This window comes from Nannobrachium achirus (assembly GCF_963921795.1).
Source record: "Nannobrachium achirus genome assembly, chromosome: 11".
Taxonomy (NCBI): Eukaryota; Metazoa; Chordata; class Actinopteri; order Myctophiformes; family Myctophidae; genus Nannobrachium; species Nannobrachium achirus.
The window spans coordinates 21,204,467-21,228,645 of record NC_137820.1 but is presented as its reverse complement, the minus strand read 5'-3'; the positions used below and the strand labels follow the sequence as shown (position 1 = coordinate 21,228,645).

Below are 24,179 nucleotides of genomic sequence, written 5' to 3'. Positions count from 1 at the left end.
GGAGCCAAAGCTTCTAAATATCTTCTAAATGTTTGCGTATGCTGCATGCCTGCCTGTCACTTTTGGAGCAACAGAAAGTTTCGGTTGTTTGATTCAAGGGATTTTGTGTTTTGTGTTGTTTTTTAATGTATTGTAATTTGTACTTTTTAAAGTTTTTTATTAATGGGTTTTCGATTATTGTTTGGACCCAATGTTTTATACAATTGTGTCAATAAAGTAAACTAAACTAGTCAACAAGGCCTGAATTATGCACTGGAAAATGTGCATGACATAACTATTTCAACAAACATTACAGAAAAAATCACACCCGTGTGAACTGAGCGGTGGTCGTGGAGGCTGTGCAACAGCACTACTGGGTGGGTGCAGCGGGGTTAGTGTGCTTTACAATGCTGTAGTTTCTTCACACACTCTAATTTATTTGACCCTAAAACATTCAGTTTGTTAATAATAATAATAATACTTGACCACACATGCTGCCCACCCTTCCCCCCTGTGTGTGTGTGTGTGTGTGTGTGTGTGTGTGTGTGTGTGTGTGTGTGTGTGTGTGTGTGTGTGAGAACAACAGCGCCCCTCCCTTAACATGTGTGGTCAGAAAAGGTACTGCAGGCTTGAGGCTACATACACGGCCGGACGGCCGGACGCATACACACACGGCCACGTATAGGAGACGGTGTGACTAAAGCTCAAAAATATTTATTACACCAAATAGTGTTTGTGTACTGCAGGGTAAGTAAGACCGCAAATAGTAGCCGTTAATAAATTGACAAACTTATGAATAAACATAAGCAGGATGGTTTGGCACAAGTTGCGCAGTGAGTCAGGTGGGTTGAACTCAGAACTTGAACCAGACCCAAGACTCCTTTTGAAGTTACCTACTGTCTCCAAAACAAATGTACATCTGCTATTGCAAATATAAATATCTTAAACTGCAATTGTGTTTCTAAATATTCGTATGAATCTAATAGTGGGTGCGTTCGGAAATGCGCACCGAGTGTGTGGTCAGTGTAGTGAGTGCAGTGGGCGGTGACGTTGAGAGTGCATTCAGTGTGGCTTATTTACGAACGTCCAGATAAGAGGCAACTGTGTGCTTTTTCAGTCGGAAAACTTTCTTAAAAGCAGCAGTTGCTAACGTAACGTTGTTATTGTAATTTAATTCATAACATTGGCCTACCTGCTGTTAGTTTACACGTTGATGCGTGTGTAACAATAAAGCCCAAAGGACCAATAAAGCATCAAATAGTGCATTTTGTTATCATTTCCTACGCCATTGTTCACAGCTGAGCTAGTTCAAGACACCTCCATGAAAACCAACCAATCAAAGCACCGCACTGCCGCACCACACTGTCAAACCCCATCTTCTGAGTAGGGTCGGTCGGTGCGTGCACTCAGCACGCCGGTGCCGGACGATAACGCACCAAGTGCACGGAATAAACGAACGACAACATGGCACACCAGTGTGTTGAGTGCGCATTTCCGAACGCATCCAGTGATTCGGGATACGCCATGGCAAAGTAACCATGCCAACACATGATTTGTGTATTATATTGCTATCACCTGGGTCGGGTGAGTCTTGTGATTTTAATGACGTTAAGCTTTGTGCGTTCAACAACACAGCCACAAGGCGTCCACCCAATAGCAATGACTGATAGCATAATACAAAGTGGTGTTTTATCAGATTGTTTTCAACAAAACATTCAATGTCAATTATAGTATTTTGAATGTGGCAGCAGTTGTTGGTCATTGAGGTTTATAAATGAACAACACAGTTTTTCCCCCTGAAAGCAGCACCCAAAGCAATCCACCTACAGTGATGCATTACAGGAAACTAGAAATGGTTATTTTTCACATGTGAAATGGCAATGTCACTGGTTTAGAATAGCAATGATCCTAGATTCAATTCCCAGCCGCAATAATGTTTTTATATCCAGAATGATTATAGTTACATTTAGCTATTAGTTAGAGACAATTAAGCTTATGTATACCATTTGAAATGATGACATCTGCTAATGGAGTTGCATGTGGGCTAGGATGGGTGTTCTGTTTTCACCCCATTAGATTAGTCTGTTTCTCTTTTGGCAAAATAACTTAAACGAATGGTCACATTTTCACGAAACTTGATGGGAATGGTCAGTAGGCTCTCCCAAAGAGGGTCAGGGGTCAACAAAGTCAAAGGAGAAGGTCAAGGTCAATGTAAAAATTGAGAATTCTATGTACTTCGGAATTTTATTAGAGATGTTTTTTTTTTTTTTTTTTTCATTTTCTTTTGGCTGAATATGCTTTAAATACAGTCAATCAATGTAGAGAGACAGGGAAAGGAGAGAGGAGAGACATGCTAGGGTCAGCTGCAAACCCAGAAAGCATACAGTATAAGGGCTCTCACTCGCTAAGCCATCAGATGCCACAGAGCAACTGAGATTGCATAACCTGAAGTTAACTCATTTAGTGCCACCCCTTTCACCACTAGAGGGCGCCCAGTGGCCAGAGAAAATCCCATAGAGATATGCTGGTATATGCAGAAGCCCTGCAGCCATGACTTGCCTGAACACTTTCCTTTGTGCATGACTGCATGTACAGGAAGAGGATGAAGTTAGCTTGAAGTTAGCTATTGGCTACCAAGCATTTTAGAAGCCTTATTTTCGTCAACTTAGCCATGATTAAACCTTGCACACCTCATGCATGGGAAAAAAACAGAGAAGAATGAGCTCTGAAAAATCCAATGCAATCCAGAGTGGATTTGTGCAGTTTGTTCACAGCTTTCAAACAAAAAAATCCGATTGGAAATCCGTTCAGGCATTCTTGAGATAATCGCCCTTATGTTTTACATGTAATGTAAACAAAAATGGCTGCCCTGTATGTTAGATGGGGTTGTATGGGGGTGGAACATGCAAAATCGCGATTGAAATCATGTTCACCAGATTTGATGGGGTCCAAAAAAAAAAAAAAAAAATTCAAAAAAATTTTTTTCAAAAAAAATTTTTTTTTTTTTTTTTTTTTTTTTTTTTTTTTTTTTTTATCCCGAACTTGTTCGGGATAGGCACCCTGTGATACGATCATATATCCCGAACTAATTCGGGATAGGCACTCAATGAGTTAAAAAACATTCTATGTCCTAATGGATATTACAAATATCCCCAACAGCACCCATTATTCATATATTATTCAAAGACTTATAACACAGCGTAGAGCATACAATACATAAAAACGGACAAGATATTTGTTGTGAGCTTGTAGATCGGCTATTTTCGGTGAAAAAACAGCACACTAAGTACAGAGTGAAAGGTCAAGTTTATTAGGTAATGACGGCTCAAATGGTTAAATATATGAAAACACAAATTGACATGAATCCAAACTCCTGGATTCTGACCTTGTAGAAATTGTTTACTGATACCATTTCAGGAGACACATTACAGTACATGCATTTTAACACGTTCACAGTAAATGCAGTGTTAGCAGGTGGTTTGAATTCTGCTCTTTGAAATGACGTGGGGGATGACCCGACATGCTCTTATCCACGAGTCCCTGGTTCAATTGGCGGCTGGCTGGGACATTTCCTAAAACGGTCACACCCTTATGCCTCATTCACACTACAGATATATAGTTGAACGTTTTGCTTGGTAATTCAATGCAATCTCAATGGAAACCAGCTTTAAAGCTTTCAAAGCTTTGTTCTTTGTGTGTCCTGCATCTTTAAAGCTGGTTTCCATTGAGATTACATTGAATTACCAAGCAAAACGTTCAACTATATATCTGTAGTGTGAATGAGGCATGCCGCATTACTCTCTCTATGCATTTCCTGTCTCTCTCCACCGTTGCGGTCAAAAAGGCAAAGAATAGCCCCAGGAATATCTGCAAATAATACTACTTACTTTTAAATGTGAACCTAGTGACTGCAGACTGATTATATCAAATGCACACAGAATGCTCCAGCTCTAATGAGCAACAACTGTGTACGCTGAGACATCAAACAGGTAAACAGCCATCAAAAGATTTTATACACGCTTTATAACAACAAATTAGTTATTCCTTAACTATTACGGGCATACAGGGTTTGCCATATACTGTAGCAGGCTGAGCATGGCTGTGAAACGCGTGACAACGGCAGTTTGATGCTAGTTTGGTGAACAAAGCAGTGGGAACATGAGCATGAACATGATCAGGGGTGGAAGCCAGCTGTACAAAAGCTCTTTGGCAGAAGTCCATTTTGGTCACAGTCCTGCAGGAAGAGTGCTGTTGTTGTCTTATCTCACTCTTAATGGACTATAAATGGAAAGTGCCGTAGCTAAAGCTGACTCGCAAGGTCAACATTCACTCTGTGGGAGTGTGTGTGGCATGTGCGTGACTGTGCATATCCCTGTACTCGACTGTACTGTACATGTGTGAGATGTTTGTCTGTATTTGATGAAGAAAGTTAGTGATGGGAACCTGAAGACGGTGTTAAATAATTCACTCCAGCACTCTCTCTTGCTGTCTTTCTGTCTGTCTGTCTGTCTGGCAAAAACACATAGCTAGCCCTCTTTCTGTCTGTCACTCGTCAACCACCACAGGTTCCTAGAACAAACTGCTGTAAACTTCATCGATATGAAAGTAAATAATCCTGCATGCATGCTTGTGAGTTTAAGAGAGAGAGCGCGCGAGAGAGAGATGCTGGTTTCAGGCCAGTAAAAGGCTTCTGACATTGATCCAACCTTCTGTTGTAAATTCCTGCACAAGCAGATGTTCTCAAACATTAAGCAAGGTTATACTGTAAGTGAAAGATATGATCTTACTAGCCACCTACCTCTTTCTTCCTGCCGTGAATTCAATTTGCATGGCAATGACACTGAAAGCAATGTAACCAGAGACAATGGAAGATGTGAATAAACCTCTATACATAGCTACTACAATTTGAGGGATAATGTTATCTGTCCTTGTTTTAAGTATCACAGTCTTGTCACAGTGCTCTACTTAATGGCCTTTGTTCCCATTTCAGAGCACAGTGCTTTGACCCTGGCTTGATAACAATAACCCGAAGAGGTAGAAAAGGCACATTTGCCTCCCCCGCTTCCCCTTAACCACTAATTTACGTGGCATAGCGCTGTACCGCTGTAGGAAGGCCAAGTGTGGGCTCAACCACTGGAGTGAGCTGTAATGGGTTTTTCAGTGGGCCGAGTGGAAGGCATCGGAGCTAGGCAGGCAGAGCGAGCTGGTGGGAAGCATCGCCACGCTGCGTCTGCCGACAGTGTCTAAAGCATGGTCACTAGATCAGCAGTTAAATAAAGCTGAACTCTACAGGGTCGCTTCCCATCCACCTCTTCCTTCTCTTTCCGGGGGCTTCAAACCACAGATGAAGCACACACTCTGTATTATGCCAGAAGCACAGGCATACAGATGCTGTCTTTTGTTCTGTACCTTGAGTGAATCATCCTGTGTAGGTGTACAGTACCTATAAATGCTGTCTGATGTATTCTCTCCGAACAGGAAAAGATGAAGAGCAAGAATAAGCTGGTCCCGCGGCTGCTGGGGATAACCAAAGAGTCTGTGATGCGGGTGGAGGAGAAGACCAAGGATGTGGTACAGGAATGGCCGCTGACCACAGTCAAAAGATGGGCGGCCTCCCCAAAGAGCTTCACTTTGGTACTGAGTTACTCTCTTCGACACGTACAAGAGTCAAGACTTTATACACGCCTCCACTTCATTCGTATTTACCACATACACCTCTAGATCTAAACATCTCATCTCACCCTCATTACATTTTCCAATACAAACTGTTGCGGCCTCATTTCACCTCATTTCAGTGTGTTGTCAGTCTGCTATTTCATCAGATTTTTAAACTAGATATCATGGAACGAATGTTTTATTCATCTGAGCACTCTTCTCCTGTTTTGTATTTCCGCTGTTGTCAACAGCCCCTGTCTGTCACTCCATGCGTTGTCTGATAAACATGAAAAGGAACACTTTTTAAATCCGAATAAATGCTCAAAGTACATTTGCAAACTTTGATTTGCATGAATTATTACAACCTTGCCTCAGTAGATAACTTTAAAGTGATTCTGAGAATGAGTACAGTACATCATATTTTTTAATCAGTTCTTTGAAGAAGTTGGATCAAGCCTTTACGTTTTTCTCTATTCATTAGTTGTACGCCAGGACAGTTTATTCAAAGCTTTGCCTTCATTAAGTATTTTTTAATCTACTGAAAGGCTCCCGGGTACAGTAGTGGCTGAGAATGTTAAAAGTGATGGACTTGCATCAGTGCCCAGCCAGCCTTGCCTCCTGTAAACTCGCTGTAAAACAGCGAGACATTAAGGACACCAGGCTCGACCTGAACCCCTGCTTGTGTCTTCATCATTATGAGAACAGGACCAGTGGTGTCGCACCAAATTCTGGGCCCTGGGTACAAGGAATGCATTATTATGTATTCTTTTGTGCTTTAACCATTGAAAAATAGAAGATATACAAGCTCACAGCACTGCCAGCTTGTAAATCTGCTATTTTTTTTAAATCGTGAAAAATGATCACGATTTTTAAAAAATGTGAAATATTCTAGACTTGCACAGATTTAATGTGTGCAAGTCTTGAATATTTCAAATTCTTCTAAGGTTTTTTGAAAAACCTATGTTTCTATGTCATTGGTGCTTAAACATTTTCATGTGAAGGACCCCCAAAATTATATGTATTTGGCCACGGACCCCCATCTCAAAATATTCAGTCCCAGGGTGAGGGACCCCCCAGAGTTATAAATGTTCGCTTAAAAATACATATATTCTATAGCTAAAGTATAACATAATTAAGGCCCCTCCTCCTTTGGCCCTAGTAACTCAGTCCCACTTTTCCCCCCCTTGTGACGCCCCTGAACAGGACTTTGGCGAGTACCAGGAGAGCTACTACTCCGTTCAGACCACCGAGGGGGAACAGATCTCTCAGCTCATCGCCGGCTACATCGACATCATTCTGAAAAAGGTACGTTTATAGAAAATAAAATGGCTTAATACCTTGGTTACTTACATGCAGTATATTATACTGTATACCAGGGGTCTTCAACAGGGGGTCCGGGACCCCTAGGTGGGTCCTCAGAGTTACTACAGGGGGTCTTCCAAATCTTCCGTTGCTTTTTATATTAACAACTTGAACCCTAGTGTCCATATTTGGAGTACTTTAGCCGAAAATAGCAGATCTACAAGCTCACAACGCCTCGCGCTGCGAGGCGTTGTGAGCTTGTAGATCGGCTATTTTCGGCAAAGAGGTGAAAAAAGAGCACACTAAGTACAGAGTGAAAGGTCAAGTTTATTAGGTAATGACGGTTCAAGTGAAAACACAAATTGACATGAATCCAAAATACACTGATGATTGTGCTGTCAAACGATATGGAATCTATGAAAAGGGGGTCCCTGCTTCATCTCTCTCTCAACTGAGGGGTCCTTGGCCTGAAAACGTTGAAGACCCCTGCTGTATACTATATACATACACTAAATTATTTTGTGTACTTCTTCTTTTGGCTGCAGAAGCAGAGCAAGGACCGCTTTGGCCTGGAGGGAGATGAGGAATCCACCATGCTGGAGGAATCAGTCTCCCCTAAGAAGTGAGCAGGGTTCTTATACTAACTACTGCAGGGTCTTTGCACTGCTAAGCATGGTAGTTTGCTGACCAGCCACATTCAGCCAGCACGGCCTATACTCATTCCTCATGTGAATTTAAACCTGCACCGTTTAATTGTGTACATAATTACATTTCTGCATGCCTAGCACACTACCAACCCCTCGAGAGGAGGAGTAGTGCTGTAATTAAACACACAAAACAGTATTTCGAATGACAAAATCATGCTGTATTCCTGTAGAGACTGTGGACTAGTGCTTTCCCCATGCAAGTTTGGTTCCTAAACCCCAAACTGGCTCGGAGTAAAGCTGCAATGCTATCATCTTGTTTCACAAATAAGGAAGGCATGATTGCTTCCATGTTCTGTCATCATTTTTCATCCCTCAGCTGGCTGCTGTCTCTCCCAATTCTGCTTTGTAGCTTAGCTTTCGAAGGCCCAGCGATACAGATGGATCTGTGTTATTCTGTCACACGGAGCTGGGAGAATATTGTTGTCATTGGAGGTCTCCAGACGCAGGCTGGGCATCGTATTCCCTGTCGCTGATGGGCCAATTGACTCAGTGTTGTGGTTCTCAGCACAAAAACATAATTGCTGTCTCTCTAAACAAGCCATAATTAACCAATAGTGTGGAGTCTCTGGCATCTGTCGAGCGGGCGGGAAAGAAACATGTTTTTCTGTGTAATATTCTATTTGACCATGCAGAGGAAATAATAATTATGATGATCATTATTTCCATTATCTATAATGCATAATGACGAATGCATTAACTTCTCATTTCTCAACTCCCTGGATTTGCTAATTATACCCCCCAAAAAAAAATCACGCTGAGGAAAAAGACTAGGATATAGGTCTAGGATGTAATTGGTGATGTAATATGGCTACACACACAACACACATATTGCTATGGCAAAACGCTGAGGAAAACACATTGCTATGGCAAAACGCTGAGGAAAAGTGGCTACAGACACACGCAAAGCCACTCTATGGAGCGGTTTACCACTGCTCAAAAACAGAACATACACCCTCAGCCACGAATACTTTAACGTTTTCCTATGATGCTGCCCCAACCTCCTCCCCTCCACTCGACCCTTCAGGTGTATTTATACTTACAGTAGATGTGTTTCAGTGTTCAGTGTGCAACAAAGTACATCAATCTCTTTAAACCTGCAGCATACAGTACTGTACTCTTTACAGAAATGAAGTCCGGCAAGGAACAACATGACGTCATTGTGGAGAATGCATTGCTTTGCCAAAGTTCATTTTGGCAGTTCTTGCATCTACGAGATTTTCTTAAAGGAGTAGTTCACCCCCAAAATGACTTTTTTTCTATTGATGGACACCATGGAGACTAGAGTTCAATAATATTTTTAGTTTTTTGTCGCATTCCTAAGGCAAAAATGTGATAACAATAATGTACCCCCATTTGTTCCGGATGGGGACCCGTTTCGAAACGGGTACCCATCCGGAATCAATGGGGGTAAATTTACTCGAATCAAATTTTTGTCTTAGGAATGTGACAAAAAACAAAAAATATTATTGAACTCTACTCTCCATGGCATGAGTAATCAATAGAAAAAAAGTCATTTTGGGGGTGAACTACTCCTTTAACTAGCCAAACATCACCACAGAGACACCAATGTGAACATTGAGTGCGATTGGTCAGAAACTCAACGTGCTCGTGATTTATATTGTTTAATTTCCGCAATCTGCTGGCAATGAATGTACCTTGGACAGTTTTGAAAAACAGATTGTTGAGGGGGTTATGAACCTCTATGATCCCTCTCTGATGGACTACAAACACAACCAGATGGCAATTAATTCATTAATGGAGGGAGATGGCACACACTTTGTCCACTATTTCTGTCACCATGGGAAAATCTTCAACACAAATGATGTCGAAACACATCAGAGAGTGATGTAAACAGTGTAGCACCAAGTATAAAACAATTTCATCCTCGGAGGCAAGGCGAAAGAACTTCATTTTAAGTACCCTGCCAGCTTTACCTGTTACAAGGGTACTGCTGCCAGCTGGCCATTTGCTCTGATGTATTGTATACAGTATGTGCCTGGCTTAGAGGACTGTGGAAAACACATTCCTGCTGTATTGTTCTAAAGCTGAGCTGCTCTAAAATAATAATAATACACTCTTGCATGCACTTATTGCTGTTTCTGTTGCACTCTGTTTCACTCTGCCCATGCTTAGATCCACAATCCTGCAGCAGCAGTTCAACCGGGTTGGCCGCGTGGAGCACGGCTCGGTGGCCCTGCCCGGCATCATCCGCTCTGGGTCCATCGGTGGACCCGACTCCTTCAACATGGGCACCATGCCCTCTGCCCAGCAGCAGATCACAACGGGGCAGATGCACAGAGGACACATGCCTCCGCTGGTGAGGACGCCCACTGGCATAGGTTTCAATGTCAAGCAATATAAATAGGGCCACGTGTGAGAGCTGCAGGAAGGAGTTGTGGAGGCCATTACTGAAGGTCTGCATACTGCAGGTTAAGGGCATCACTTGGATTTTCTTAGTCAAACGCGTGCACGGCGTCATAGATGAATGGAAATCATCATGGAAGCATGCAAAGCATTTGATCACATGATTGCATTTTGCAGTTGCATGGACTGTACAGTATGTCTCTGTACAGTAGTTTGCATTTGTGGGCAAGAGATTGTGGCTACTGTAGGTGTGTAGTATGCTGTATGAATACAGAGTGCATAATATGGGTTGTATTTCACAGAGCTTGGCCCAGCAGGCCCTGATGGGAACCATCAACAGTAGCATGCAGGCTGTGCAGCAGGCCCAGACTGACTTAGGACATGTGGATAACCTGCCTCCACTGGGCCAAGACTTGGTGAGTTCACCCAATAGTGATCCTTTAAGCCAAGGCTATCGTACACTGTCCTCAGTGTTAATGTAACCGTGAGAATGTATTAATACAGGTTAATTTGGTTACACGTGTACACTCTCTGAATTACAAATGGTTAATTGACACATGATGTTATTGTGTGTACATGCAATGCACCCCATGATACTTGTCATCCTACTACATTTTTACTTCCTGACTTCTGTTTGCTCAAACTAAACGTTAAGCTTTTTGGTATCTTTAAAAGCAGCTAATTCAAGACAGGATCCAAAAGAGCCATAGCTTTCTCTCTGTATCTCTATCTCGTTATCTCTCTCCTTCACTCTTCCTCTCTCAGTGAGCCGATGTATTTACCTAAGCATATTACTCTACTAAAGTCTATGTTGTTGTTGTTTTTCATATCTTCATCTAATTAACTGTATAAATATGGCAGTGCACTTTAATGCTTGAGATGAGCACTTACAAAGTAGTGGGAGTTGAGTAGTCCAAGTCCTTTAATCCTTGACAAAAAAAGTGTATATGAGTTGAAAATCTCCCACTGTGATGAAAGCAATAGCTCTGCTTTATTCCTCCCCCACCTAAAGGCGTCCAGGGTTTGGGTTCAGAACAAAGTAGATGAATCCAAACATGAAATCCACTCGCAAGTTGATGCCATCACCGCTGGCACGGCATCTGTAGTCAATCTCACTGCAGGTAAGTGCCCCGGCCGTAAGAACGCAAATGTGCCATTTGGATGGTGCTATCATCTCATTTCAAAGTTCCATTTCCATCTCAGCACCAGAATTGTTATTTGTAAAGCCTTTGCGGCCGAAGCTTGAAAGGATTTGACGCTTTTATTTAAGGCATGCTTGCCCTAAAATACGAGCAGCTCCAGGGTGCAAATCAATAAACACATTTTCCAAGATGATGTCAATCCCCCACTTAGGAGCAGCCCCGAGTTCACCTTTAATAATGGAGCGTTTCCCCATTTACTCTGATGAATATTTCCATTGATGAATACGTCCCGAACATGTTGTCCCGAAGCTCAACTGCCTGGCAGCATCTCCCCCTGCTCCCCTTGCTGCATGGCACTGTGCCAGTCCAGTTCCTGCCAGCGTTTGCTGGGTTTTAATCTTACCCAGCCATCTGTTGGATGGCACTTAGAACTCCCCCGAACCATCGAAAACTTTTCCATCTCCACGCTCACTTGCTCCTTCTACGTGCTTATCTGTGCAGAACCATGTCAAATGGGCTCTAATTATGACACCGACACTGATGTGTGTGTTATATGACACGCAGGCTGCCCTCGTGGATCAGCCTGAATCAGTGCGGCGGTGGTAGAAGCTAATTGAGATGCGCGGCAGAGTACAGTACTGTATGATAGCGATCCGTCCTCCCACAGGTGAGCCCACAGAAACAGACTACACAGCAGTGGGCTGTGCCATCACCACCATCTCATCCAACCTCACGGAAATGTCCAAGGGCGTGAAGCTCCTGGCAGCACTCATGGACGACGAGGTGGGCAGCGGGCACAAGCTGATGGGCGCTGCCAGAACGCTGGCAGGGGCCGTGTCAGAACTGCTCCGATCGGTAGAGCCTGCAGCTGCGGAGGTGAGATGACACTGGCATGGCTTCCATTCTCCCTTCCATCCCAATAGTCACAAAGTCCTGCATAACCTTGAACTGCATATCCTTGTTTCTTTTAGGAATACCATAATGAATAGGCATTGCAGTAACAGTCCCTGAGTCACCTATAATGGTTTTACTTATTTTCTGTCAATGTTACAATGTCTCATGTTCTTATTAAATGTGTCCAAAGTTTCAAATAATGAGATAAATTATACATGAATGGTACAGTAATCCCTATGTGAGCAAAAGGCTCAAAATCCAGACTGCACTGAGTTCTAGGTTACCAAAAATGAAAGCTGGCTTTTAGGCAGGGGTCCTTAAACGGAACAGGAGCAAATGCAACTTGTTTCAGACAGAGACTGAAATGAGGGGCTGAATAAAAAGTTATTTATTTTTTACTTTGAACCATGCAAAGCTACTGTAGTGGAGACCTGGGATAAAATATAACAGCTGGAATTGAGCATAATAAGACCCTTTTAAAGGAGGACAGCCACTGCACTGAATTCTAGGTTACCAAGGGTTTACTTCAAAACGGGCTTCCTTAACTCATGGGCTTATGGTCATCTGCTCTGCCTACATTGGCTCTTCCTGGTTCTCATCCATCCAAAAATGAAAGCCGGCTTTAGGCAGGGGTCCTTAAAGGAGTAGTTCACCCCTAAAATGACTTTTTTTCTATTGATTAGTCACGCCATGGAGAGTAGAGTTCAATAATATTTTTTGGCTTTGTCACATTCCTAAGACAAAAATTTGATTCGAGTAAATTTGCCCCCATTGATTCCGGATCTGGAACGAATGGGGGTAAATGTATTGTTATCACATTTTTGTCTTAGGAATGCGACAAAAAACTAAAAATATTATTGAACTCTACTCTCCATGGCGTGACTAATCAATAGAAAAAAGGTAATTTTGGGGGTGAACTACTCCTTTAAAAGGAACAGGAGCAAATGCAACTAAGAGACTGAAATGAGGGTCTGAATAATTGTTATTATCTTTTTAACTGTGTGAACCATGCAAAGCTACTGTAGTGGGGACCTGGGATACAATATGACAGCTGGAATTGAGCATAATAAGCCTCTTTTCAAGGCAGATGAAGGACAGCCACTCATGCTAGTGTACACTGCCGTAAACATCCTAGACTGCTGGAGAGATTGTAGGGGCTTCCCTACAATCTCTTCAACAGGCAGTGTGTGTGAGAGAGAGCAAAGCACGTCGCATGTTGTTGAACGAGAGACTGTGGTGATGTCATAAAATAACCCAATTTGGGTTGTATTTTAACTCAAACCCTGGATAACTATTGCACCGACCCAGCGGTAGTAAATCTTACCCAGCAAGATGGGTTGGTCCATTTTAACCCAGCAGATGAGTCAAATATTCTACCCACATCCTGGGACAAATCAAGGCAGAGGAAGGACAGCCACTCATGCTAGTGTACACTGCCGTAATCATCCTAGACCAGGGGTCTTCAACGTTTTCAGGCCAGGGACCCCTTAGCTGAGAGATAGATGAAGCAGGGACCCCCTCTACACATTGTATAAATGTGTGACGCAGATTTTCATTGATTTCACAGATAGATTCATAGACTTGTTTGACAGCACTGTCATCAGTGTATGTTGGATTCGTGTTTTTAGTTAACTTGACCTTTCACTATGTACTTGGTCTGCTCTTTTTTTTACCTCTACACCAAATCTATTTGCCAAAAATAGCAGATCTACAAGCTCCCAACGCCTCGCGCTGCGAAGCGTTGGGAGCTTGTAGATCTTGTAGATCTGCTATTTTTGGCTAAAGTTCTCCTCAGAATAGGGATGCAAGGGTTCAAGTTGTTCATTTAAAAGAAACGATCCCATCACAAAGATTAGGTGGCCCCCCTGTAGTAACTCTGAGGACCCCCTAGGGGTCCCAGACCCCCTGTTGAAGACCCCTGTCCTATACTGTTGGAGAGATTGTAGGGGCTTCCCTGCAATCTCTTCAACAGGCAGTGTGTGTGTGAGAGAGCAAAGCACGTCGCATGTTGTTGAACGAGAGACTGTGGTGATGTCATCCAGCCCAGGCAGACGGTGCTGACGGCGGCAGGAAGCATCGGCCAGGCCAGTGGGGACCTGCTCCGTCACATGGGGGAAGGCGAGACTGACGAGAGGTTCCAGGTGTGGACACCACCCACACACGGTTCCTATGACATCCACCTCCAAACAGGAAGATACATACGTTTACCTCCTTTTACAATCACTACACACGCACACACGCGCACACACATACGCACGAACACACACACACACACGCACGCACGCACACACACACACACACACACACACACACACACACACACACACACACACACACACACACACACACACACACACACACACACACACACACACACACACACTTATGTAAGCAGTGCAGCCTTTATTATCAAAACAATGTGTGGGGAGTCCATGATGCAGTTTCAGGGAGAAAAACTTCAAACAATTGAATTGGCCATCTAGCAACAATGCCTCACACCCTGCAGAATGACATTTGGCTCAGGTTTATGCATAGCAACTCATTGATTTATTAATCTAATCTAACATAGTAATGAATTAATAAAACAAAGTAGTTCAGCAGTCGCATACCAGTCTTCTAAATACATGCCTCCATTATTATTCTCTCTGGTTTGCTTTCTAAAAGGCGATGTATGTAATACAGTACATCCTTGTCCTACTGTATGTGTGACCTTGAGATGCCAACGCTCTGCCGCAGACAAATCAATATGGCATGTAAACCTAGTATGAGACAGAAATAACCCCCGAATCTATTGTTACGTATCTACGGTATCTCACAGTTATAGAATCATCTTTATGTATCGTTAATGTAAATCTACACCTTGCATACTGTAGTTGGTTTGCATGCCGTTGCTGTTGGGCAGAAAGAAACCTTGTAAGTACACATTTCAGTGATGTATGTTTTTATGTTTTGCAAATCAATGTGTTCTACGACAGTGTTGTTTTTGACAGCACATTTTGATTTAGTTTTTTATTCATAGTATTTTGAATAAAATGTCATTTAGTTTTAGTCATAATGTAGTCACCTGAAAAGTATTAGTTTTAGTCTAATTTTAGTCATCTAAATATCATAAGATTTAGGCTAAAATCTACAGTTGATTTAGTCAACTGAAATGTATTTTGGCAGGCCTTGATGGCATTGTAATGACTGATTTTACACTTGGTTGTGTGCTGAAAATAGCAGATCTACAAGCTCACAACGCGTCGCAGCGTGACGCGTTGTGAGCTCTTACTCTTCTCCACTAGTCCCTCCCTCCCTAACATCTAGTTTTTATTTTGTTTGATGAAATTGTCAATATATTTAGTCTTAGTTTTTATTTAGTTTTCATTTAGTTTTCGTCAGTGACAAAAGTTTTCGTCATAGTTTTAGTCGACAAAAACAACAGTATTCTACAAGAGTGTCATGCGTAAACTAGCGAAAATAGCCAATCTCCATGCTGAGCAATCACATGAACATTTTGGAAGACTTTTTACAGGCCATTCTTTGTTCCCTTCGGGCACATCAGTGCACAGCTGTTCGGTGTTTCAATGAAGGGATCTCAATGAATGTGTTTCAGGACATCCTAATGAATCTGGCCAAAGCGGTGGCCAACGCAGCTGCCATGCTAGTCCTGAAGGCCAAGAACGTGGCCCAGGTGGCCGAGGACACGGTGCTTCAGAACCGCGTGATCGCAGCTGCCACTCAGTGTGCCCTGTCCACCTCACAGCTGGTGGCCTGCACCAAGGTACACATCTTTGCCCTCTTCCACTCTGCAGCCACGTTGTCGATCATGGGCATAGCCTGGGGGCGCTGAATGACGTAGCTAGATGACTAGGATCCTACTGGTACAGGAGCTGCTGCAGATTAGTCATTTGTCATTTGTCATGCCGATTCTTGCAAGACACATTTTTGGACACTGCTCCTACAGATTTTGCCCTAAAATCACGCAAACGGTACACAGTATCTCTACAGTCATGTCATCAACATGGATCTGTCCCATTTCCCATATTCCTTCCTGATTGGCTACCATTGCATTCCAAAGTTTGTGTATGCGACCTGACGGTCACTCATCTCCCGATTTACAGTAGGTAGAAGGTCTTTTTGTGTCGACACAATTCTCAAACTGTGTTTTCTTTGAAACCCTAAAGCCTAGTTCAGACCAACTGTTTTATGCACAATTTATACTCTGTCGTACAATGTTGTTGTTTCCCCCAAAATAGCTGCCCTACAAGGTCACATCACGTCGCATCCTTGACGCGTTGTCACCTTGTATGTAGGTCTTCTATTTTCGGTGTGTGACAACGTCGTAGGACGGCGTCTACATTCAAGCAATAAAACCTTGCAGAGAAAGATCGCAGTGGTCTGAATTACCCCTGAAATATCCAAATGATTCAGAATGAATGTTGTTATTGATCAGAGAATATTTGTATTTTACATTTTGAAACGACCAAACCGAAAGTGATAAGCAAGAATGCGAGGCGGTCTGCCTCTTAAGTTGTTTCACAGCAGTCTAGGAAAAATCTGCAAGCCGTTCGTCATGGGTTGACCAGGTTGGCTGTAGGCCTGTCACAATTATTACATAATCGCAATTATTTGACATAATCGTAATTATTTTGTCATAATCGTCATAATTGTTTCCATGTTGAAAAATGTTCATATATATTCAGACTTTTACAATAATAGTGAAAATAGCAGATCTACAAGTAGATTTGTAGATCGGCTATTTCCACTGTCAATGTTCTTTTTTAAGAATAAAGCTGTCAAATACGCCAGTCATTTCTTTGCATATTTAGGTTATGTGTTGTATCTGCCATGTTCAAACGTCAAAGCCTAAAAGCCAAACAGAAATGTCATTGTCAACACAAATCGTTAATCGCAAATTATTTGAGTGGCAATTAATCGTCATGTAAAACGTCATAATATGGTGACAGCCCTATCGTTGCCTTGCTAGGTGGTGAGCCCCACCATCAGCTCCCCGGTGTGCCAGGAGCAGCTGGTGGAGGCGGGGAAGCTGGTGGACCGCTCGGTGGAGACCTGCGTCAAGGCCTGCCGCTTGGCCACCGACGACGGTGACCTGCTGAAGCAGGTGGGGGCGGCGGCCGGCGTGGTCAGCCAGGCCCTCAGCGACCTGCTGCAGCACGTCCGCCATTATGCCAGCTGCGGAGAACCTATTGGACGCTACGACCAGGTAGGGCTGGGCGATATGGTGATAGATATCGTTGAGACGATACAATGTCTCCACGATATGCCTTTTCAGAGATATCGTATACGGCAGGGGTCTTCAACGTTTTCAGGCCAAGGACCCCTTATTTGAGAGAGAGATGAAGCAGGGACCCCCACAAGGCCACAACCTGTTCATAGATTCCATATGGTTTCATCGTTTGACAGTGCAATCATCAGTGTATTTTGGATTTATGTAAATTTGTGTTTTCAGATATTTAACCACTTGAACCGTCAATACTTAATAAACTTGATCTTTCACTCTGTACTTAGTCTGCTCTTTTTCCCCTCTACAGCAAACCTATTTGCTCGCAACGCCTCGCAGCGCGAGGCGTTGTGAGCTTGTAGATCGGCTATTTTTGGCTAAAGTTCTCAGAATATGGACGCTAGGTTTCAAGTGGTTAATATAAAAATGGAGGATTTTTTGTTTCTATCACTCAAAGATTTGGAGGACCCCCTGTAGTAACTCTGGGGACCCCCTATGGGTCCCGGACCCCCTGTTGAAGACCCCTGGTATACAGTATATTGTGAGGGAGCCGTATAAAAAGTCCTGTTGAATTGTTAATACAGAGATTCATTGCAGCATTCTTTTAAACCTGCATTTTGGTCTAAATCAGTAGTACTCAAACTTTAAAATGTCAAGGTCTCCCCTTAACTCTGACAGTATACAAATGAAACCAAATGGACTTGTAAGGGTCCATTTGGTTTCATTTGTATACTGTCAGAGTTACATACTTGTAAGGGTCAATTTAGACCTCCCAAAAGGAACCCAGAGAGTCCCTGGTCCACTGGTCTAAATGGCTACTCCCTTTCTTTTAGTTTTGTTACCTTGTAGGTGGTTGTACTGTTATGTAACTTGAAAAATAACCATTAAAGCCAACATGAAAAATAATCGTGATAAGATTTTGTATCGTGATACAGCTTGGAAGAATATCGTGATAATGTATTTTCCATATCGCACACCCCTACGACCAGGCCACCGACACCATCATGAATGTCACAGAGAACATCTTCACCTCCATGGGTGATGCTGGTGAGTTTTTCTTTTCTTCTTTTTTTTTTTCTCTTTATTTAACATGTCTCACAGCATCTGTGAAACTAATGAACACATCCGGCTACAGAGGTCACGTTGCATTGATTGACGCGGCGAGTGCTTTCGATTAAAGCCTCATGATTGCGGGTCCGTTTGGTGTTCCGTCAATACAGCCCTGGTAGCTTGCTATTAACCGAAGACTGCAGAGTCAAAAGGAGTAATAGCTTAAGACTTTCAGGGGTTTCCCAGCCTCTGTTTCACCATACTGAACCCCCCCTCCCCCCCCAGGTTGTCGATGGATTCCTGATGTATTTTGACTGAGAGGGACTCGAGAGTGTGTCGGGTTATGGTTTATATTAAGTGACCTTAAGAATTCCCTTTTCGGAAGACCTTTCAAAGCTTGGGGTATTTGTTATGGTTCGGGGCATGAGGCTAAAGAATTTCCCAAGAGCCAGAGAGTCCTCAAGGGGTTGCAGAAAACATGTCATCCAAAACCACTAGAGAGCTCCTAGTCTGGTCTCAATCAGCCTCACAGAGGCTTTGAAACATGAAAGGAAGGAAGCACATGACCTGGGCATTTTTGGGGGGAGGCGAAAATACATTTCTTATGTAAACCATCAAAGAATGAACCAATTTCTTTTTTTTAACACGGTCCATTCCAAGGATAGTGAGTATTACAGTATATTCCTCCCAAGGCAGTGGGATGGGGGACTGTGAAGCAATACGAGATTTCTTTAATAAATTGCTGTGGCTCCAATTTTTTAAACTGGGTAGGTGTTGAAAGGAAATACATCTTTTTATAGTCCAACTGTGTGGGAACTGGGAAGGCATTACCTGCCACGTGTTCCTTGTATTTCTGAATTTACAGTTTAAGTAAAACATCCTCAGTGTTAATTAATCCATATGTAATTCATCCATTTGCATCCAAATGGACCCATCCGGGTCCATCTGGTTACATTTGCACACTCTCTGAGTTAAATTGACACTAAGGAGTTGGGGGTGTATGGGGGAGATGATGAGTCACTCCCGAGTGGGAGCTGTAAGGGTGCTTGGAGATGTATTCAGCGTTCTGTTTGCAGAGATCTGTCTAGCAGCACTAGCAAAGAAATATCCCAGTGTGGGATACACATTTATGGGGGCCTCTGGCACAAAACCTCTTAAGATAGGGTTATAGTGGCCAATACGTTTGGGGCTCCTTGACATGAAAATGTTTGAGAATGTTAATAGTGAAGGAACCAACATTGGAGCCTCAGATAAGAGAAACTGTATCGACCATAATCTCACGGCAGCTGTTTTGATCTTATGTCATAGTCATACAGTACTCAAGTGGTGGGAATCCCCATCCCTTCTGAGTATGACGTAAGAGCAAAATGGCCTCTGTGTGACTGCAGTCAATTCCAGCTTGTCTTGCTGCTGTTTGCCCAGTAGGGGGTATTAATGGGCTTCGGTCAACAAAAAGAAAAAACTGAAATCTTCTGTGTGTGCGTGCGTGTGTGTGTGTGCGCGTGCGTGCGTGCGTGCGTGCGTGCGTGCGTGCGTGCGTGCGTGCGTTTGTGTGTGTGTGCGCGCGTGCGTGTGTGCGTGTTTGTGCACACGTGTGTTTGAACAGGGGAGATGGTGCGTCAGGCAAGGGTACTGGCCCAGGCCACCTCTGACTTGGTCAACGCTATGAGATCAGATGCTGAGGCTGAGGTGGATGTGGACAACTCTAAGAAACTGTTGGCCGCGGCCAAACTGCTGGCCGATGCCACAGCCAGGATGGTGGAGGCTGCTAAGGTACGTCTCTGATGTGTGCACATTATGAAATCAGTTCTACATGTATCCTGTCAGTAGCCTTTAGGTGTCTGTTAAAACCCCCCTCCAGTATTTGTAGTGTTTCTTTTTTTTGTAGTAGTAGCTTTGTTAATAGCATGTAAAACAACCTAGTGTACAGCATATTTGTTTTATTTATAAGCTAACAACAATCAATGTACAGTATGAAGCCTTATCAGCAACAGGCCATGAGTAGGGATGGGATGATATGAAAATGTCATATCACGATTATTGTGACAAAAGAAATCACGATTTACGATTGCGATAATGAAAAATCCATTATCCTGGGGTGGAACATTTGCCAAAAAATAGCAGATCTACAAGCTCACAACGCGTCGCAAAGCGACGCGTTGTGAGCTTGTAGATCGGCATTTTTTTTGGCAACGACATTTGATAGAGAGTGAAAAAAAGACTGAATCAAGTACGTATATTATAAGTATCCTTTACCAACTATAGAGGGTTTAAGTGGTACCGGATATGCAGCTCAGCAAATAAAAGATGAATTGATCCCAGTGCATGACGGAGGACGATATCACGATAAATTAAATCTCCACGATACGATTATCGTGAGTGTTTTTTATCACGATAAACGATAATATCGCTTATCGTCCCATCCCTAGCCATGAGTCATACTGTAGATTGGAATATGCACACTGCAACAACATGCTTCTTCACCACTTTGGAACCGACAGATTCTCCTTCAGAGGGCGGTTGGGTATTGATGGGTCCTGTGTGAACCTGACTGTCTGTTCCTCTGTTCACTTTAGACGGAATTGCACAATTCGTTCTATTCGCTGTCCTATTCATGTCCTGAAGAAACATCTCCCAATTTGTCTTTCCATTGACTTAGCATTGAGCCATGCCATAAGAATTGTTTTGAAGTGTTGAAAATATTACCCCAACTGATGGAAACCCAATTTGGGCGTTAACGTAGTATAAGGTAGTCAATGGGGGTGTTCCATATTCGAGATATAATGTGGCACAGAATCATTTATTTTTTAATAAGCCCCTGGCGCTGTCGACAAGTATAATTGACTAGGATATGATCAATGTGAAATATCAGGCAAGTGAAACGCTGCTTATGGCTTGTTAGATGCCTTTGATCTGTGACACATTAATCAGCACATCGCTGCCACTATCATGAGGAAATGGGAATCTAGCGCTGACGGTTTCCTTGGCAACTGTCATAGGGCAGACACACCTAAATGTATCTTTGCATTTATCCTACAATGTGAATCATCAACACTGTGTTCAAACTGAGAGAGCCTGAGGTTTCCTTTCACCGCTGAACAAAACGTGTGTGTGTGTGTGTGTGTGTGTGTGTGTGTGTGTGTGTGTGTGTGTGTGTGTGTGTGTGTGTGTGTGTGTGTGTGTGTGTGTGTGTGTGTGTGAATGCGTTCTTGATAGTGTGTATGTGTGTGTAATGCCTTTATTATAATTAGTTGCGCGCCGGTGTCTCGCACTGAAAATATTCGATCTTCAAGCTCACAACGCTTCTCAGCAAGCCATTGTGAGCTTGTAGATCAGTTATTTTCTAATTGAGACACGATGTGCAGCCAAGTGTAGACCAGATCATAACATTTAGAGCACTATTTCTGACAACAGACAGATACAGATATCTCCATATATGGGCATAAATGCACACAGGCAAATATATGGTCAAAACGGGACCTATGACAAATGGGGTTTGCATTGAAAAAGGTGGGGCATCAAGATGTGCCGGTTTTTATAGTTAACTGCGACCTACGGTCGCAATCAATGAATAATACTGTTCTAATGTGACGCTGCCGGGATTATCTACCAGGAATCTACCCGGTAATACTTGTTTGTTTGTGGTGATGTCATGATGACTTGGTCTATAAATCAGGCTTTGTGCATGTCCTCAGGGAGCAGCAGCCTATCCAGAGAATGAGGACCAGCAGCAGAGACTGAGGGAGGCAGCAGAGGGTCTGCGCGTGGCGACCAACGCTGCAGCCCAGAACGCTATCAAGAAGAAACTGGTCAACAGGCTGGAGGTGGGCTGCAAATTTGGGGTGCAACAGTTAATCAAACTAAGTTGTATCGGTCACATTTCTCATATTCCATTCTGATTGGCTATGATTGGCTTCCAAAGTTTGTCGGTACACATTATCTCTGGGGACATGTGATTAAGATGACTTCGATTTTTCAGATCCCATTATACTGTACAAGTGGCTATGACCAAAGTTTGCAGGCCCTGGGTACTTTTCTAGTTTTATCTTGATCTGGAGATAGCAATGTGGGAAATGTTTTCCCTAGATCATTAGAAAGCCAGCTAAATGAACAAAAAAAGAAAAAGTAGTGTTGATCCTGCAAGGAATATTTTGGCAATAAAAATATGATTTATTTTTCACAAAAGTGGCAAAAGTCAATTGGACCTAATGGAGTATTTATTGTTTTTCTGATAACTTTAAGGCTGCAACAACCACTGTAAGCCTTGGTTGAAATGATTGCTTGAATGATTACATTTACAATGCCTGGACAGTAATTGACAAATGTATTAATAGTTGTTTCCATGAGCTTTATTGAAACTGCAAATGGATGATCATCTGCAATTATACACTAGTTTGTCACAGCTCATTAAAATAGATTGGCATAGTAAGATTAATTGCAAAGCTGTAGCTAAGATAATTTGCTGTATTTGAGATTGGGCCATATTTACTCCATATAAATCCTTAATTATTTTTAAAGAAAAGAAAACTAAATGTTGTGCAGTACCTTTTTTCTGTGACGACATTTTTACCCAAGGGACTGACAGAGTTTAACCCATTTAGGCCTAGAATTATTGAATGCTTTAACCAGTGAAAAATAGCAGATATACAAGCTCACAGCGCGGCACCGAGTGCCGCGCTGCGAGCTTGTAGATCTGCTATTTTTGAGTCTTTGCTCCTGGGTGGTCCCTGGAACTAGATATTTTGAGTTGCGGGTCCGTGGCCAAATACATGTCATTTTGGGGGTCCTTCACATGAAAAGGTTTGAGAACCACTGACACAGTAGTCTCACAAGAACAGACTAACTGAGCTCCAGTTAAGTGAAAAGGACCTTTTCTTTGACGATGGCTGGCCAGATTGCCGACACAGAAACATAGGTTTTTCAAAAAGTCTTAGAAGGATTCAAAAGACACTTCGGGTCAAAATTCTAATTTTTCAAAAATAGCAGATCTACAAGCTCCGAGTGCCGCGCTGCGAGCTTGTATATCTGCTATTTTTCAATAGTTAATAAAGTTTCATACCAGCTCTAGAACCAACCCTGTCCTAGCTAGTGATGGGGCAATATTAGCTCCAAACATAAACCTATATAAAACTAAAAAACTAAAACAAGAAAAGGTTGTATTTATGAGACAAGTTACCCAACATTCCTCAATATGTGTTCTGTCTGAAATAACCACATTTGGACCAAAAATAGTAGCTTCCTACAAGTTCCAGAACCAGGCCTGTCATAGCTGGCATTACTTGTTCTTCTACTGGCTCAGACATGACAGCTAGTAACCCTACCTACCGTATGACAACTTTGGTACTGCAGCTGGTAGAAAGCCTTCTGCCTATCCTTTGGGACAGAAAACATAATGAGTCATGTCAAGTAACAGCTGTCTCATAAATACCAGTTCAACTTTTTGGTTTGGAGCAAATATTGGTCCATAATACAAACGTTCAATGTCCCATTTGGGTAAAAAAAAAAAAAAAAAAACATTATTAATTTGCCACTTTGTTCAGAAAACTTTGTTCTTGAAGACAACCACTGCTTTTACATAATTATTATGTAACATTTGTTATTAATCAAAAAAACGGAAGTCAAATACTTACGCTCGTAAGCATGGAGATACTAAGTTGGCATACTGGCAGTGTGCTCAAACCTTTGGCGCTGATCAGTCCAGTGGTTTGCAAGATCAGCCCCAGACAGCCAGATACTCCGGTGCATTTGACATCTCTGATGAAAGATTAATCTGTACAAATTAGGCACCGTTAGCATAATCTTTCATGTTATTTGTCTTTGCAGTAGCACAAGGCTACGGAACCCATTAGTGAATGAGCTAAT

General features: G+C 42.6%; 1 protein-coding gene across 2 annotated transcripts in view; it reads left to right on the top strand.

Annotated features, from left to right (window-relative positions):
- The window catches only part of tln2b (talin 2b), a 167,632-nt gene that overhangs the window by 75,871 nt on the left and 67,582 nt on the right, over positions 1–24,179 (top strand). For both annotated transcript variants that reach the window (XM_080737399.1, XM_080737400.1), the window contains exons 10-22: positions 5,458–5,613; positions 6,838–6,939; positions 7,482–7,558; positions 9,777–9,960; positions 10,310–10,423; positions 11,020–11,128; positions 11,817–12,025; positions 14,086–14,184; positions 15,639–15,806; positions 17,013–17,249; positions 18,257–18,314; positions 19,924–20,090; positions 22,013–22,141. In XM_080737399.1, the coding sequence (XP_080593525.1) occupies positions 5,458–5,613; positions 6,838–6,939; positions 7,482–7,558; positions 9,777–9,960; positions 10,310–10,423; positions 11,020–11,128; positions 11,817–12,025; positions 14,086–14,184; positions 15,639–15,806; positions 17,013–17,249; positions 18,257–18,314; positions 19,924–20,090; positions 22,013–22,141 (1,809 nt within the window). The remainder of the gene's footprint in view (positions 1–5,457; positions 5,614–6,837; positions 6,940–7,481; positions 7,559–9,776; positions 9,961–10,309; positions 10,424–11,019; positions 11,129–11,816; positions 12,026–14,085; positions 14,185–15,638; positions 15,807–17,012; positions 17,250–18,256; positions 18,315–19,923; positions 20,091–22,012; positions 22,142–24,179) is intronic.